The 17704-nt window shown below is 32.8% G+C and overlaps 1 protein-coding gene across 1 annotated transcript in view; it reads right to left on the bottom strand.

Moving 5' to 3' along the window:
• Positions 1–17704, bottom strand: part of TRHDE (thyrotropin releasing hormone degrading enzyme) — a 621602-nt gene that overhangs the window by 311633 nt on the left and 292265 nt on the right. The window contains exons 4-5 of the mRNA XM_051961259.1: positions 16111–16265; positions 13067–13180 (exon numbers count right to left, since the gene is read on the bottom strand). Of these exons, the coding sequence (XP_051817219.1) occupies positions 13067–13180; positions 16111–16265 (269 nt within the window). The remainder of the gene's footprint in view (positions 1–13066; positions 13181–16110; positions 16266–17704) is intronic.

The raw sequence follows: 17704 nt of genomic DNA, 5'->3' as shown, positions 1-17704 counted from the left end.
AGGATTCTTACATGGAGAGCTAGGATTTGAATCTTTCCTGTCATTTATTACCAGTGGTTCTCAGGCAAGGCATTTTTTGGACTTCACTTTTATATGTAATGAGGATGTTTTGAACAAGATGATATCCTACTGGCTCTAATGTCTCTTAAATCAGATAAAAGATAGAAATATAACTTAAGAATTATAACAGACTATACAATAATTACCAAAAACAAAAGGACAACAAAAATATCTTCCAATATCCAAAAAAAAAAAAAAACCCAAGACAGAATTGGGATTTGAAGTTGTAATTTATTTGTAATATGCAAAGATACTTAAGTATTATTCATAAATAGGTTCAGTTTATCCTGTCAAAGTTCTACATAAAGTATAGTTTTCTTAAGTAAATCCTTTTTGTGTGTTGTTTTCCTTTGGAAATTGAACATGATTTGGAAAAATTTTGATACCTAAACATAAAATAATTATACTTAGGAATGAAACAACTATTTTTTAGAACATACTTAAAAAAAAAGAATATGACCTTCAGATTAAACATGAACAATAGAACTGACAATAATAATGGTGATAAACTCAAAGTAACGACAAAATAATTGAGCTGTTCTTATACTAAAGAAGATAAATAGATGAGTAAGAAAGATCAAGTAGATAATTTGTCATTGAAAGCCTTTAATGAATTTACATAGTTTTGAAAATTAATTTTTCATCTATTTATATAAATATATAAAATGTGCATTGCAACACATATATTTATATATGTATACATATACATATGTGTATATTGTATATGTTTATATATGTATATACACTTGCCTGGATGGCTATACATGTGGTCCAATAGATAAAGTAGAAGGCTTGGAGTTAGCATGACCTGAATTCAACTCCAGTTTCAAATGCTTCACTAGAAATGTGATCTTGAACAAATCATTTCATTTCTTGACCTTGGCTTTTTCATTTGTAAAATTTCTTATGATAATAGTCCTTTAATTTGCAGGATTATAATAAGGATCAAAAGAGGAAGCATATGAAACATGCTTTGCCAACCTTAAAAATAACCTTAAACAAATCTAGTTTTTAATATTAATTATCTGAGACAAAGTGGTTTGAAGCTCATTTTATTACTTAATTATTAAGAGCCTATGGGACTAGTGAATAGAAAGTAGGAAATTGGTTTATATGGATTCAAATCTTGGCTCTGACATATCCTGTGACCCTAGACACCAAATCTCTCAGAGCCCTAGGCTATCAGTTTTATGGAAGAGAATAGCTTAGATTAGTAGAGTCTCTTCAACTGAGAATTCTGAAGTATTTACTGCATAAACTATAATAAATTGTTACAAGGGAAATTTTTTTCAAGATTGATTGCTGCCATGTTTTTCTCTTTCAAAAAATATTCACTTGGGTATCATTGTAAGAAAATAAATACTGAGTTGGAATAGCTTTGAGGCTGAGCGAGGAGCAAAATTAATGCATTACCAATTCCAATAGTATTAATCAACTCCCATTTCCTGATTGGAACATAATGTTTAATAAAGAAAAAACAATTGCTGAACTTCAATTAAGGAAAGATCTTCAGTAAATTCAGCTTTCTTAATATTTTAGGTCTAAAGTCATTCTTATACTTTTTTTTTTTTTAACTTTGCAACCACTTAAATATCATGGCCTCTTTATACAGATCATCTCTAAGTAACATTAGAAACAGCATCTTACAAGTCCATTGGATTAAGAGAAATTTTACCCAGACAGACATAAGGACTTTACAGTATTGACAAAACCTTCCTGACCTCTCTAACATATGTTAACAATGACAAGGTTTATTATGTTGTTCTTTGCTTAGCAATTCTTTCTCAATTTTTTGGTTTATTGTTACATATGCTAAAAGATCTTTGTAGTGATAATAAATAGATATTTGCTAACAAATAACCAATAATGATAAGAATTGCCACTTTCAATCTTTGTATTATTAGTTATTATCAATCATATACATATAGAAGTATCACAGCTTAATTGTAATTAAATCATGTACATCATGTACATTGCAATTTTATATTTTAACATAATTTGTGTTAATACATTAGCAACTAGATCACTAAACTGAAAAAGTCACAGATTTTTACAAAAACAGAAAGAATAACAAAAAGTATTATCTTCTGGAAGATTCTTTTAGTACATTTAAAAACTAAGAGAAAAAATAAATGGGCATTCCATTGGGAATAAAATGTTTCTGCAGAAGAAGGTGTATAAGTTCAAATGGTGTCAAGGCCTTTCCCTTTACATATCCCTTAAGAATCTTAAATAAACAGATAACTTGGCAATATTAAACATTTTACAAGAAAAGAAAATTCTCATTGAACCTTGAGCTTAACATCAGTACAAGGGCAATTTGTTTCACATTTTCCAATACTGCAAAACAAATTAACCCATTTCATTCTGCATTAAATAAGACACTTCCAAGGCAAAATATTCCAAGATACCCCCCAAATACCCAGTAACATAACAAAAATGCACTTTAAAAAACACTGAAATTAAAAAATTAATTAAAAAACATTAAACTTTTTCAAACTTTTGGAATTTTAAGGCAGTATGCCTCTCTTCAGTTCACTTCACCTCATCTCCACTTTGGCTTCTTTGAAGTCTCAGCTAAAGTTTCACCTTTTGCAAAAAAAAACTCTCCCTTCTTCCACTAATGCTAATTCCTTCCTGGTTGTACAAATTTTGATTGCATGGCATCTTCTCCATAAGACTGTGGATTCTTTGCAGACAGGGACTTTTTTTCCTTCTTTGTATCCCTAGCACTGACACAGTAAGTACTAGATAAATGCTGATTGACTTCAACAAGCATTTAATAAGTTTCTGTGATAAATGGAATTTAAAAACTTCCTTTGGTTAGAACAGGTTGCAACAGTAAGAAATCTCTTCCCTATGCTAATTTACTTAAAATATACTTTTACATAAAAATGTATATTTTATGGTTTTTCCATTTTTATTTGCCAATAACATTGATGCAAAGTCCTTTAAAAATAAGTAATCTTTTTTTTTAATAATTATAACTTTTTATTGACAGAGCCCATGCCTGGGTAATTTTTTATATTATCCCTCACACTCACTTCTGTTCCGACTTTTCCCCTCCCTCCCTCCACCCCCTCCCCAAGATGGCAAGCAGTCCTTTACAAATATGTCACAGTATATTCTAGATACAATATATGTGTGCAGAACTGAACAGGTTTCTTGTTGCACAGGAAGAATTGAATTCAGAAGGTAAAAATAACTCGGAAAGAAAAATCAAAATGCAAACAGTTTACATTCATTTCCCAGTGTTCTTTCTTTGGGTGTAGCTGCTTCTGTCCATCACTCATCAACTAAAACTGAGGTAGATCTTCTCTTTGTCAAAGAAATCCACTTTCATCAGAATACATCCTCATACAATATTGTTATTGAAGTATATAATGATCTCCTAGTTCTGCTCATTTCACTCACCATCAGTTCATGTAAGTCTTCCATAACATTCATATACCACAGTTTACCCAACCATTTTCCAATTGATGGACATCCATTCAGTTTCCAGTTTCTAGCCACTACAAACAGGGCTGACATAAACAAAAAATAAGTAATCTTAAGAACTGAGAAGTTGAATTATGATACAAATTTGTTTTTTATTCATTATGGAGGGTGTATTCTTATGCATTGATTTGTTGTTGTTGCTATTCAGTCATTTCAGTTGTCTGTGACTCTTCATGATCCCATTTAGTTTTGGCTTGTTTTGTTTTTGTTGTAGTTTTTTGTTTTGTTGTTATTTTGTGTTGTTGTTGTTGGGTTGTTTATTGTTTATTTGTTTGTTTTTGTCAAAAACACTGGAGTGGTTTGTCATTTCCTTCTCCAGCTCATTTTACAATTGAGGAAATAGGCAAATAAGTTCAAGTGACCTGGCAAGGGTCACATTGCTAATGTCTGAGATCAAATATGAATTCAGATTTTCCTGACTCCAGGCCTGGTACTCTATCCACTATGCCACCTAGTTGTCAATTAATGAGTACAGTGTGCCTCCAATGACATTCTGTTCTTTACTTATAATCAAGTGGTAAGCATTTTCCCAAGAATGCTAGCATATTTTAAAAAATGTTTTAAAAATCCATGCAGCAATGAGTTTGGGGAAGAAGTAAAGAAAGAAATGCATACTTACATTACTGAAGTCAATGACCACTGCTTTCAGATATTAGCATGTCCAAATAATACTGTCCCATCAATTCAATGAAATTGTCCTTCTGGTTGAGAATAGAGGACTACCCACAAATTAATATCTTAGTTCATGGAATTTAGCCATCATAAGCTAACACATCCATTTAAAAATATTTTTTTCTATGTGGGCATATATATCACTTTCATATTTCATAATACTTATGAGCTGTGGAGTTCTGCACTGAATATTTTCCTAAAAGTTAGGGTAAAATATTGAAAAACAAAAGAGATTTAAATGCTTACCCAGCAATCAAATTTGTTATTAGAGCTGTTTCTTATATCACATTAATCAAATGTATTGCAGCATTTCTGAATCATGAGCTGTGATATTGATGCAAATAGTGTTCCCCCTTGAACTTTTGGAGGCAATGGGAGGGAAACTGAAGAGCTCTCCTTTGGGAGAGACCTGCCCCAAGGAATCAAGATAAATAGTTCCATTCTGTTATACTGGCAGGGACTGGCACCACCCTCTATTGAGCAGCTATACCCTCTATTGAGTTGAAAATTAGTCCAGGATTACTCCTAGTAGCTTATTCAATTGGAGAGCTTAGTTTGATAAATCAACTCGAACTGCCCCTGGCCCTAAGCCAGGATTTGCCCATAAAACTAAGAATTGTCAGCACACTCCTTACAAATCTTCTGATTTGATTAGGAGTTTATCTGCTAAGAGAATTGTTTCTTAGTGAAAAATAAAACTTTCCTTTTTGCCATAGTGTCTTGAGTTTGTGGATTCTTTTCAAGGTTGACCTACAGGTACCTCTGAGTCTATTCTCACACCTCAACAATAACAAAGAATCTACATTTTTTTTTCAAGACATTCTATTTTAGAGTGAAAGACAGAGCAAGGCACTAACTATTAGAATCATGAATAAGTGAAATGTTTTGGGGAAAGGGAAGCAAAGAAACATTTATTAAGTACCTATTGTTTGCCAGACACTTTACTTAGCACTTTATATAGATTATCTCATTTAATTGCCTTGAGAAATAATGGGTTTCCCTTAACTGAGGATTTTCAAGCAAAGGTTGACTGACATTTGACAAGCAAATTGTAGAGGAGAGTTTTTGATCCAGTAAAATTCGGATTAGAAGGCCTCTGTGGTACTTTGAGATTAAGATTTTACGATTCTGTGATTATATGAAGTGCTAGCATAGGCAAACTTTCTAGAACTCAAAAATTCTAGTTGACTTTTAATGTGTGCAGCCAAACAAATGAATTCTAATTCTAGTTAGCAAACAGATAGCTTACTTTCTCTTTACCTTCCTTGCTAATCTTTGATTAGCCAGTAAAGAACCAATTCTAAAGAAGAATTAAATAACATCTATTTTCATAAACAATAGCAAAACAATCACCTCAAGTAAGAAAATGCCATGTATAGACCATTTAAAAATTTCCGATGTCTTTCTCAACTTTTAAAATCAAAACTTTAAAGAAGCTTAAAAGTCTCTGATCATGTTATTGAGATGTTTGATACATTTTAAGAATCCATTTCAGTTAGAGCACATTAAAAATACAGAGTCTAATAGCAGTACTTATTTTTACTATTTTAGTCTTGCTGATGAGATAGGCTATTGAGAATATCTGTCAAGCTTTGAGGAAATACATTTTGAGATGCTCCAAGTATTTAGCAAAATGAAGCTTAGTTTAATGATTCCCCATTAATAGTTATCTTTATGCCCAGGTATATGTTCTCAGAAAGGATTTCAAAGGAAACTGCTAGTGTGCAGAAATTATTCAATGCTCCCTGCATGACATAACACAATTGCTTGCACTGTTTGCTATTGAAGCTCAGTAGTTTTCTGGTTCACTTAATGTAAGATAATCCATATGTTTACTGAGAGTATTAACTGTGAAACCCTATTATCTTGCTACTACTCAGTGGCAAGGGTAATACCCACATTAGAGACTTAGCCTGTTATGGCAAGATAATAACAACAATAGCTAATGTTTATAGATCACTTTAAAATTCCCAAAGTACTTCACACACATTATCTCATATGAGTCATGCAGCAGTCTTATGAGGCAGATAACATAGATATTATAGTCCCCCACTTTACAGAAATGAAACTGAGGCTCCAAGAATGAGTTGCCCATCATCTCACAGCTAATGCTGAGCTCTGTCACATACAGCACAATGTATTCAGGGGATATGACCTGACCCATACTTTTGCCAAATTGAATTACTTAATAACATAAATTTATACTATATAATTTTCTTATAAGAGGACAATTGAAGTACATTTTAGTGAATGTGGCTGTTAAAACATCATAAATAAATGTTGTCTTTTTCTGAGGAAAAAAGCAAAGGACTTAATGTGACTGCCATCAGTAACAGACAGTATTTTGACTTCTCCAATAAAGTTATCACCAAAACCAACTCTGATAAAATAAAGGCCAGCAAAAAGGCCATTTACCCTATGAAATGTACTTGACTCTGAATGTATGGAATCTATTGAGAAAATGGGTGACACTTGTATGTGATGAATGAAATATTTTTTTTCTCTAATTGTTGTATAAGGTGGCCTCTCCTGCATGGTCTATCTTCGTAGTTTAGCTAGAAATCAATTTCATGTGATCAAATCTAGATGGAAAGGCCACCAAACTGATTTGGTGATCTGTACACATTTAGTAGAGAAGCTAGAAGATTATGTCATGTTTGATTTGGACATGTTCTAAGAGCAATGCACAGACAGATCTTTGGAAGAAATTGCTTTCCAGGTTCATTATTATTCTTCATATTTAAAAAATGTTTTTTTTCTTTTCAATGAGTTTTCACACCTAAATGGCTATCAAGATGCAAGCTTGAAGTACAGAATATCTGAAAATACAGTCTCTGACATTTAGCTTGTGACTCTCAGCAAGTCACTTAATGTTTTCTTAACTTCGTTTTCCCATCTGTGAAATGGAGATAATAATAGCAATTTTTTCCCAGAGTAGTAAGATCAAATGAAATAATACTTGTAAAGCATTTAGCACAGTGTCTGACACATAACAAATGCTATATAAACTTTATCTATTATTATTGGAGTAGCTAAATGATTCAGTGGACAGAGATCTGAGCCTGGATTTAGGAAGACCTGAGTTAAAATTTGGACTCAGATACTTACTGTCTGTGTACCCCTGGGCAAGACTCTTAACTTTATTTGCCTCATTTTTCTCATCTGTAAAATGAGCTGGAGAATGAAATGGCAAACCATTCTAATAGTTTTACCAAGAAAATACCAGCAAAGAGGTGGACACAACTAAAAACAACTAAACAAGAACAAAATCATTATCATCATTATTATTAAGCTTAATCAAATGCTTGGCATATTGTAGATACTATAAAAATGTTAGCTGTTATTATTGTTGTTCCTTTTATTACATATACCACAGTATCTGTCATGGAGTATGTGCTATATACATGCCATTTCTTTTCTTTCCCCTTCTTCTCTGATAAAATAGTAGGGAAATAGAATAATTTCCATGATTAGTGATTTTTGTGTGCGTGTTTTGGGGGGAGGAGACTGGATTCTTCTGTGTTGTTTTTGTTTGTTCTTTTGTTCTAGATCTATGATTTCATCACTGTTAGAAACTCTCTCCATCAATGCAATTTGGTAACTTAAGATCTAAAAGTCACTGAAATACTGAATGAATTACCCATGGTCACACAGCTAATATGGTTCAGAAAAAAGACATGAACACAAGTCTTCTTAATTCAAAGGCAGGTGGAAAAACTGAGTCAAAAAACATTAAATGACTTATATATAATAATATAGCAAGTCAGGGATTAACCAGGGAGGCTCACTTGATCTTTACATTTTATGTCTAATGCTTACCACCACCCACCCCCATACAATGTGGCTTCTATATTCTTGTTTATAGTAAAGTAGAATTGAAAAGAAAAAATTGCTAAGGGATCTATAAACTTAAGAAATTATTTTGCTGCAAGGTTGGTGCATTGTTGGTAACAATAGAACAATAGAATTTAGATGATCTGGGTCCAAGTTTATTTACAATTAAGCACCTATTTAACTTTAGGTAATCATTCACCATCTGTAAAGCCTTATTAGTACAATGGGAGATAATAATACCTTTAGTGATTAGCTCATATAGCTATTATTAAGAAAGTGATCTGTGAGCCTTACACTGGGAATTGTCAACTATTATTATTCTACTCAATACTATTAAATCTCAGACAAGTCAGGACTCCAGTTCCACTGTGGACTAGATGACCTATAAAGGTCCCTTCAGACTCTATATCCTCTGATTTGATATAAATGCGAATTATGTGTTGAGACTTCAATTTTATTATCTAGAGAATGAGGAAGTCAGTTTAAACCCTTCCAAGTTTAAGATTCTATATCTAACGACAAAGTTAATATTTCTGTATCAGAAATTGATGACACTTTATGAAGCACACTGTTTTATTCATTATGAGCCAAAACATGAAAAGGTGTTAGCATTAAATAGGGCAAAAACTTCATTAATATTTTGCAATTTAGAGGCTCCTGCTAAATCTGAAATCATGAAGATGAATTCAAATCTGGCCCCAAATAAGTACTAGCTGTGTGACCTTGGGCAAGTTATTTAGCCTGTATGTCTCAGTTCCTTATCTGTAGAACAAGTGGAAAAGGAAATGGCAAATCACTCTGGTACCTTTGCTAAGAAAACCCTAAATGCAGTCAGGAAGAGAGAGACATGACTGAAAAAATGACTGAACAAACAACTACCATCACAGTGTATCACATTCTAAGGCAGACTGTGACAAACTGTCCAGAAAATTGAAACTATATTCAAGTTCTATTAACTGGGATATTTGAGAACTATGTAATAACAGAAGTAGGAGAGCTCTGAACTCTATATTACAGTCCACAGTGTATATTCTGATAATGCTATTTGGGGCTCTGCTTTAATAGGGGTTAAAAAATCCTCCTCAGCGTACCTTTCTATCCTCATAATATGGGTATGGATTATTGCTGACCCAGCAATCACTCTTATTCTTATTTTCAGACTATTCTATATGCTGTTTTGCTTATACATTATGGAAAATTCTGCTGGTATGTTCTAAGACTTATTCTCTGCCCTGTTTGTTTCAAGTTCACTGACATGTTTTAATTTCCGTGGAGAAAGGAAAAACAAAAATAAGTTGCATAGAAAGAAACCTACTTAGTGTACTTAGTGTTCTGATTATTTTATGTCACCAAAAAGCAAAATCAGATATTAGGAAAACCAGGCAGTTCTGGAAAATAACACTGTCATCAACAACTAATAAACATTAAGAGCCCACTATTTTCTAGGCACTCTGCTACATGCTCAGATTACAAACAAAAAAAATGAAATTGTCCTCTCAAAAGACTTATATTCTAACAAGGAGACATAGTCTGATATAATTTTGTAAAAGGCTATAGAAACTGGTAGGATCAGGAAAGATTTCCTATAGAAAGTAATGCTTCAGCTGAGTGTGAAAGAAATAAGTGATTCTAAAAAGTAGAGACAAGTAGATAGTGTTTCCAGACTGGAAGTATCACATTTGAAGCACGATATGAAAGCAAGTTTGGCTTGACCCCAGTGTATATAAAAGAGAGTAAGATATTAAAATATTGGAAAGTTGGAAGGAAAGAAAGAAGGTGTGAACTGTTTTAGATGCCCCAAAGAGAAAATTTATGACAGGTAACAAGGAACCATAGATATTTATTGAAGAGAGAGACCCATGCTCAGACCTGTAATTCAGAAAATCATTTTGGCAACAATATGAAAAGTGGATTGGGGTGGAGAAAGAATAGAAGTTGAAAGATAAATTAGGAGATACTCCACACAAAGGTTAATGAGGGCTGGAACTAGCATGGTAGTCATGTGATACGAGAAAAGAAGATAGATATGAGAAATCTTATGGTAAGATATTATCTGCTGCACTTGTGGCTTCCAGAATCCAGACACCAGTTTCTGGAATTGTTATCTGTTCTTGTGAGTGAATGATGATGATACCAGAAGACTGAAAAGTAGTTGCTGTTCTCTGACCTCTCCACTAAGAGGCTGGTGTGTTGTCAGACCTCTCTCCTCTTCCCTCTGCCTCCAGTTTATTTCATTCCCAGTCCACCAGCAATACCTACAGTAAAGGCTGCCCTTGCAGCTCCCTCAAGAGTCACAATTCAGAGCTGTGGAGGCTCTGGGAGAATTGACCTGCCCTTTCACACAGGTTCTTAACAATTCCCCGTTTTTTGTTTTAAATGCTATTATTTTTCCTCTGTCAGTAAGTTTCCATATGCTAGGGAGTGCAAACAGCACTATAGCAGGTGCTGAATCTTGTGAAATGTCATGGAGGCAAACTTTCAAATGGAGAAGAGGACTATAGTCAGAACAGCCATTTAAGTCCCTCATCAGTCTCCTGGCTCCATTTAATTACCCCGACTCTTACTAGGTCTCTTCTCCTTTTCCTTCCCCATGGGTTACCAAAGGAACTCTGAGAAGATCCTACTCACGAAAAACTCTTGAACACTGCTGGTTCTTGCCCTATATTGGGCACCATATGTTATCTGCTGCACTTGTGGCTTCCAGAAGCCAGACACCCGTACCTGGAATTGTTATCTTTTCTTGTGAGTGGATGATGATGATACAAGGAGACTGAAAGGCAGTTGCTGTTCTCTGACCTCCCCACTGAGAGGCTGGTACATTGTTTGACCTCTTGCCTCTTCCCTCTGTCTCCAATTTATTTCATTCCCAATCCACAAGCAGGACCTGTGTCAGTAAAGGATGCCCTGCAACTCCCTCAAGAGTCACAATCCACAACTATGGAGGGTCTCAGAGAATTGACCTGCCCTTTCATTCAGGAATGGTCCTTGACCATATTGGACATCTTAAGACATAAAAATAAGAATGTCTTCAATTCTGCATGATTTAACATTGTTTTTTCTTTCTATCAGTTTTATAATCTATAACAATGATCAAATTTTTCCAATATTACTTTTGGATATAATGAATATTTATAGCACTGGAATTTTGCACTTCTATAAATACAAGTTCAGTTTCTGAGACTTAAATTGTCATATTTTGGTCACCCTGAGGTTTTCACTTCTCTAATAAATTTGCCTCCTATTAAATATAAAATTTTCAGTTGTGTCAACTACATGATTGTCCATTTTCAAATAAATTTTCCAAATGTGTCCCCTCCATTATGAATTTGTAGGTTTAATGAATAGATACGAAGAACACATGATTCAAAGCTAAAATCTACCATGAGATCACTAGACTAAAATCACCAAAAGCCAAGATATCATTGAATGTATAATTCTTAGGATTGATTTTTAATTTAAAATTTATTTTTTCATATTGATGAATAAATAGCTAGCTATAAAAACCCAAGAAGTCCAAGACTATATCCTTTCTAATAAAGTAGTTTATTTCATAATGAAATAAAAAAAAAGTAATACATGCATGATAAAAAAATTAAGTGAAGTGTCTAAAAAATAAAAAGGCTTATCTAAAGATCAGTGACAAGATACTTTTAAAAAATATTTTAATTTGTTTAAAAATTAATTTTTATTTCAAATTTGTTTCATAAAACTCAAAATAAGTAACATGGCTTTACATTTAATTAGCTTTTTCCCCAAAGTACTTTATATCATTTCATTAATTTCAATATCAATATAAAGCAATCTATAAAATATAAAAGATCAAACTTTTTCCAATAGTATCTTTAACTCAGTCTAACCACTGAGCCACATCTCTATATAAATATGGGGCCAAACTCTCCATATATTAAATTTAAAAATATATAAAAATTCTCTTTAGATTTCTAAAACTATAATATACAATAAGGCTTAGTTTATACAGAACAAAAATAGCATTACTCTTTCAATAGGAAAATATATTGATTGTTATGAGAGAATTTTATCCAAATACAGTTCCACATATCCCCTATTTCACCATGACATCAAATACTCATCCAATCAAATACTTATAATAATGTCATATGACATCATATCACCAATGTTTGGGATAATCAAAAACAGTTAAATCATAATCTCATTCATTTTATACTTATATCAATTCAGAGGGCTAGCTGGTACTTTCTTTGGAGAATTAAGAAAATTTAGTTACTTTATAAGCCTACTGTATATTTCTATTTAATATAAAGTCATACCTTGGTTCCCAAACTTAGTCATATACATTTAATAATCCAGGGTAACTGTGTAGTAGATTATGATACAAGAAAATTCAGAGCTACTCAAAACACCCTAAAATGTCATCTCTGACATAACTCAATAAGATAGCATTTATTTTAAAAATAACATACCCAAATCATTCCTTGAACACTGATAAATGGGTTAGAATAAAACTAAATAGAGGAAGGTATTAATAATTACTATTTGATGTTTTCCCCTAATTTACAAGTTCTTTTCAAGTATATTGCAGATGTCTGTAACAAAAAAGATAAAAAATACTTCTGCCAATTTTCAACTGCATTCGTTCCTGATTATGACATGTTTAAATAAAAATAGACTCTTTTAAAAAAATCAGTTAATCCTTTTATATCACATTGAACTAAATTTTAAGAAGTTTACTTTCACTAGCAACAAAATTTCAAAATTTCTCGACTTAGAGAAATGAGATTTGATCAAGATTAGGATATAACAGATTTGACATCATTTATTCTGCAGAAAGTGAAAAGATAACGATCTTTGAATACTGTCAAATGATTTTACAACACTTGATTTTGTTTAATTGGACATCTGATCCTTGCATGCATCAATGGACGTATTTTAGTCATCTCTAATTATAACATAAACATCAGGCAACAGAAAATAATCTTTCACCAGACTTCCTTGTAACATTTAAAAATAAAAATGAGCTTACCATATTCCAGCCTGGATAGAGGTAATCAGTCCCAACAAATTCAAAATAGTGAGCAAAGCCTTCTTTCAGCCATACATCCTCCCACCAGACAGGAGTCACAAGGTCACCAAACCACTAGGGAAAAATGCAATAATAATTATGTCACACCAAGAAAGTTCTAGAAACAGACCTATAATAATTAAATTGGCTCAAAAGCTGATTAAAACTGATATACTCCTCCCTATTCTCCTTTTTTAAAAATTGTATTAAAGCTTTTTATTTACAAAACATATGCATGGGTAATTTTTCAACATTGATCCTTGCAAAACTTTTTGTTTCAAATTTTTCCCTCCTTTCTTCCATCCCCTCCCCTAGATGGCAGGTAGTCCAATACATATTAAATATGTGAAAATATATGTTAAATCCAATATATGTATACATATTTATACAGTTATCTTGCTGCACAAGAAAAACTAGATCAAGAAGGAAAAAAAAAACCCTGAGAAAGAAAACAAAAGGCAAGCAAACATCAATAGAAAGAGGGAAAATGCTATGCTGTGGTCCACACACAATTCCCACAGTCATCTCTCTGGGTATATGTGGCTCTCTTCATCACTGAACAATTGGAACTGATTTGAATTATCTCATGGTTGAAGAGAGCCGTCCATCAGAATTGATCATCATATAGTCATTTCACTTAGCATCAGTTCATGTAAGTGTCTCCAGGTCTCTCTGAAATCATCCTCCTTATAGTTTCTTACAGTAATATTCTATAACATTCATATACCATAATTTATTCAACCATTCTCCAATTGATGGGCATCCATTCAGTTTCCAATTTCTAGCCACTACAAAAAGGGCTGCCACAAACATTTTTGCACATGTGGGTCCCTATCCCTCCTTTAAGATATCTTTGAAATAAGCCCAGTACAAACACTGCTGGGTCAAAGGGTATGACAGTTTGATACCTTTTTGAGCATAGTTTCATTCACAGTTCCACCAATAATGTCTCAGTGTCCCAGTTTTCCCACATTCCCTCCAACATTCATCATTATCTTTTCCTGTTATTTTAGCCAATCTGACAGATATAGTGGCATCTCAAAGTAGTCTTAATTTACATTTGTCTGATCAATAGTGATTTGGAGCACCTTTTCATATGACTATAAATAATTTCAATTTCTTCATCTGAAAATTGTCTGTTCATATCCTTTGACCATTTATCAATTGTCTCATTCTCCATTTATCATAAAATGTGAAAACCTTCAACCATTGGAGAAAAATATGGCTGATCATTCTAATTTCCTGAACCAACTCAGTTTATATGGAAGATAGCATGTTATAGTGAAGAGAGAACTTGAGAGAAGTTTAGGTAACATAGAATTTTTCTCTAGTTCTGCTACGCTTCTTCAGAGGGCAACTCAGTTACATTTCTTGGGATTGATTTTATCTCATCTGTAAAATGAGATAGTCAAGCTAGATAATCAGATGAGCACTCTATAAAATTAGGACTATAATGTCATAACAACATAATATTTGTAAAATGTTTATCATAATGCCCAGCACATAGAAAATGCTTAAATGTTTATTCCCTTCCACTTCATACAATCAAAGACAGAGTTGGAAGAGGCCACTGCATCAGTATCTAACAATAATCACTCATAAATCATTTAAATTTTAGAAAACTATTTTCTTTCTTAATAATAATAGAGGATCAAGTGTTGGGCTTGGGATCTGAAAGCTCCATATTCATGTTCCATCTCTGAAACTATGTGACACTAGGCTTGATGTGCTTCCAATATTCTCCAATTTATCCACAGATAGATGGCTTATGAAAAGCACTGGTGAAGGGAGTTAAATGTACCAACAATTCTCCCATACCAATGACATAACAGAAACTTTATGTATTGTTCATGGCTCTGTTTAGCAAGTAAAATATTAAAACCACTTTGCAAAAGAGTAAAATAAGATAGTAATTTAGTTAAGTAAGAAGAGCAAATTAACCTTAATTTTTATGTGTTTTTTCATATGATCAGCAAATTCAACATCTCCTATGTTCATAGATGCCCAAATCCTTTGTTTCCTGGTATTGTGAAAAGATTACTGGACTTGGAGTCAAGAGAACTGAGTTCAAACCATGACTTTACAGTTACTAGTATTGGAGTCTTGGATAAAACACTCTATATGTTTGGGTCTTAAATTTTCTCCTTTGTTAAATGATTCTAATACTATATGTATGTATATGATATATCTCCATAAACATATAATTTTCTATCTCTAAAGAGATACAGAGAAAGAAAAATATATATGTATTCATATGTACATATGTATACATATATATATATATATATTCAACTGCCTTCAAATAAACAATTCAGATTACTTGTAAGACACAACAGGATAAAAAATTTGAAGTAAATTTTATCAGAGTTATTGTGATGTTTATTAATGTATGTAAGCTCATTAGTAACATAAATTATTTCATGGACCTCTACATAGAATATGCCTCCATTCCTACCATCAACACCCCCCCCAAAAAAAAAAAAACCTATCATTTGTGAAGAGATAATTCATGTCTGAGTAAGTGAAAGACTTCCTAACTGGCTATGTATTGGGAAAAAGGGAATAACAAATTGATTTCAGCAAGAGCAAATTTTGACATGCACTCAAAACCCAGCCTGCATCTTGCAGGCTTGAAATAAATCACTTCTTGGGACCTATCACTGTGCTTACTAAATATATACAGCAATCAGTAATCAAAAGGAAGAAGAAGATGGTTGGTAAAGGGCAGAGACTAAATCTGGTCTCCAAGAAGATGTCTGGGCAGGAGCATCACTTTACTGTCTAAAGAAAATTCAAGAAAAGCTTACCTCATTTATACAATTTGTGTTTGTAAACCCAGTCAAGTCTTTTAGTAACAAACAAACAAAAAATGCACATAGTGCTATGCATGTAATTAAAGTCATTGATTTAACAAGATTAACTTTGCACCTAATCAAAATACTTGACAAGTCATCTGTAGTTTTCATTCGTTTTATACGATGTACTTGTACTTTTTTTTTTCATACCTGATGGCATATCTCATGGACAATAACCATTGTGACATCCAGCAAATAGGAAATGGATGAAATACTGGGATCCAGAAGTATCTTTTGCTCCACAAAAACACTTAGTCCCCAGTTCTCCATAGCAGCATACGGATGCTTAGGCACAGCTAAAAGATCTAGAAATAGAAAGGGAGAGAAGAAAGCTTATTATAAAAGCTACTAAATTAGATATATATTTTCTAAAAGTATCCTGAAATCATTACAAAAAGGAATGATTATTCTGAGCAGAACAGAATTATTATATCATGTATCATACCCATTTAATAGTAAGCCTTTTGAGTATTAAACATCAGTTGATTTCATTCTTTGGAGTATATCTACATGTCTAAGGGCATAGTGACCTGAACATTTATCTTAACAAATTTTAACAAATCAAGCCTTACTTACAAAGCAGTTATCTACAATGATAAAAACTATAACAACCACCAAAGAAAATATTCAGTTCACTTAGGAGAAAATTGCATTCTTCTTCCCTTCATAAAAGGGACATCACTTTTCTGTAATACCACTAATACATTTAAAGAGGTATTTCAGATATATTTCTTTTCCTAGATATGTGGCCTCTAGTCCCGGCTATGGCAGGAAATACAGTGTAATCTTGAACACGTTATATAGCCTTATTATGTATCCTTCTATCTTCTCTATGTATCCTCTCTTTCCTTCCCTATTATATAAAGGGGTTATACTAGATTATCACTAAAATCTATTCCAATTGTAAAATTTTATCCTAAGCTTTGCTATTTCTTTACCAAAGACCATAATATATCATGTTTAATACTTATTCCCCCAATAGACATTTGTTATTATTATTATTATTGCTCCGTCTTGTCCAATTTTTCATGACCCCATTTGAGGCTTTCCTGGCAAAGATGCCACAGTGGTTAGTCATTTCCTTTTCCTGTTCATTTCATAGATGAAGAACTGAGGAAAGCAGAGTTAAATGGCTTGCTCAAAGTCATACAACTAGTAAGTGTCTGCAGCCAGATTTGAATAGTCAAGTAATCCTTCTTCAGCCTCAGCACTCACTGTATCACCTATCTGCCTTCATATTTAATGAATTCCTATTCTATTCAACACACTGGGTCAGATCTTGAAAATAAAACAAAAATAAAAAGGGCATGGTCTCAACTTTCAAGAAGTTTCAAATACAATACAGGGAAGATGACAAATAAATAAGCCATAAAAAGAAAGGTAAAATAAATTTAAATTAAAGAAAATCCAAACAAGTCAATGATTGTCAGAGGAGAAAAAAAAATCATATTCACATGGAACCAGTTCTTGAGGAACATGATATTTGAGTTTGGCCATGAAGGATAGAGAAGGCTACTATGTGGCATGATGGACAGAGAGCCTGGCCTGGAGCCATTAATGACAATTATTAGCTGTGAAACCCTAAGCAAGTCATTTAACCATTTTTGTCTCAATTTCCTCATCTGTAAAATGAGCTGCAGAAGGAAGTAATGAACTACTTTAATATCTTTGCCTCAAAAAACCCTAAATGGGAACACGAGTTTAATTAATACTGAAATGACTCAACAACAAAAATTAAAGGGAC

The sequence above is a fragment of the Antechinus flavipes genome, chromosome 5 (assembly GCF_016432865.1).
Source record: "Antechinus flavipes isolate AdamAnt ecotype Samford, QLD, Australia chromosome 5, AdamAnt_v2, whole genome shotgun sequence".
In the NCBI taxonomy this organism is placed as follows: domain Eukaryota; kingdom Metazoa; phylum Chordata; class Mammalia; order Dasyuromorphia; family Dasyuridae; genus Antechinus; species Antechinus flavipes.
The sequence above is the reverse complement of the archived record's forward strand: the minus strand, read 5'-3'. Positions and strand labels throughout refer to the sequence as shown.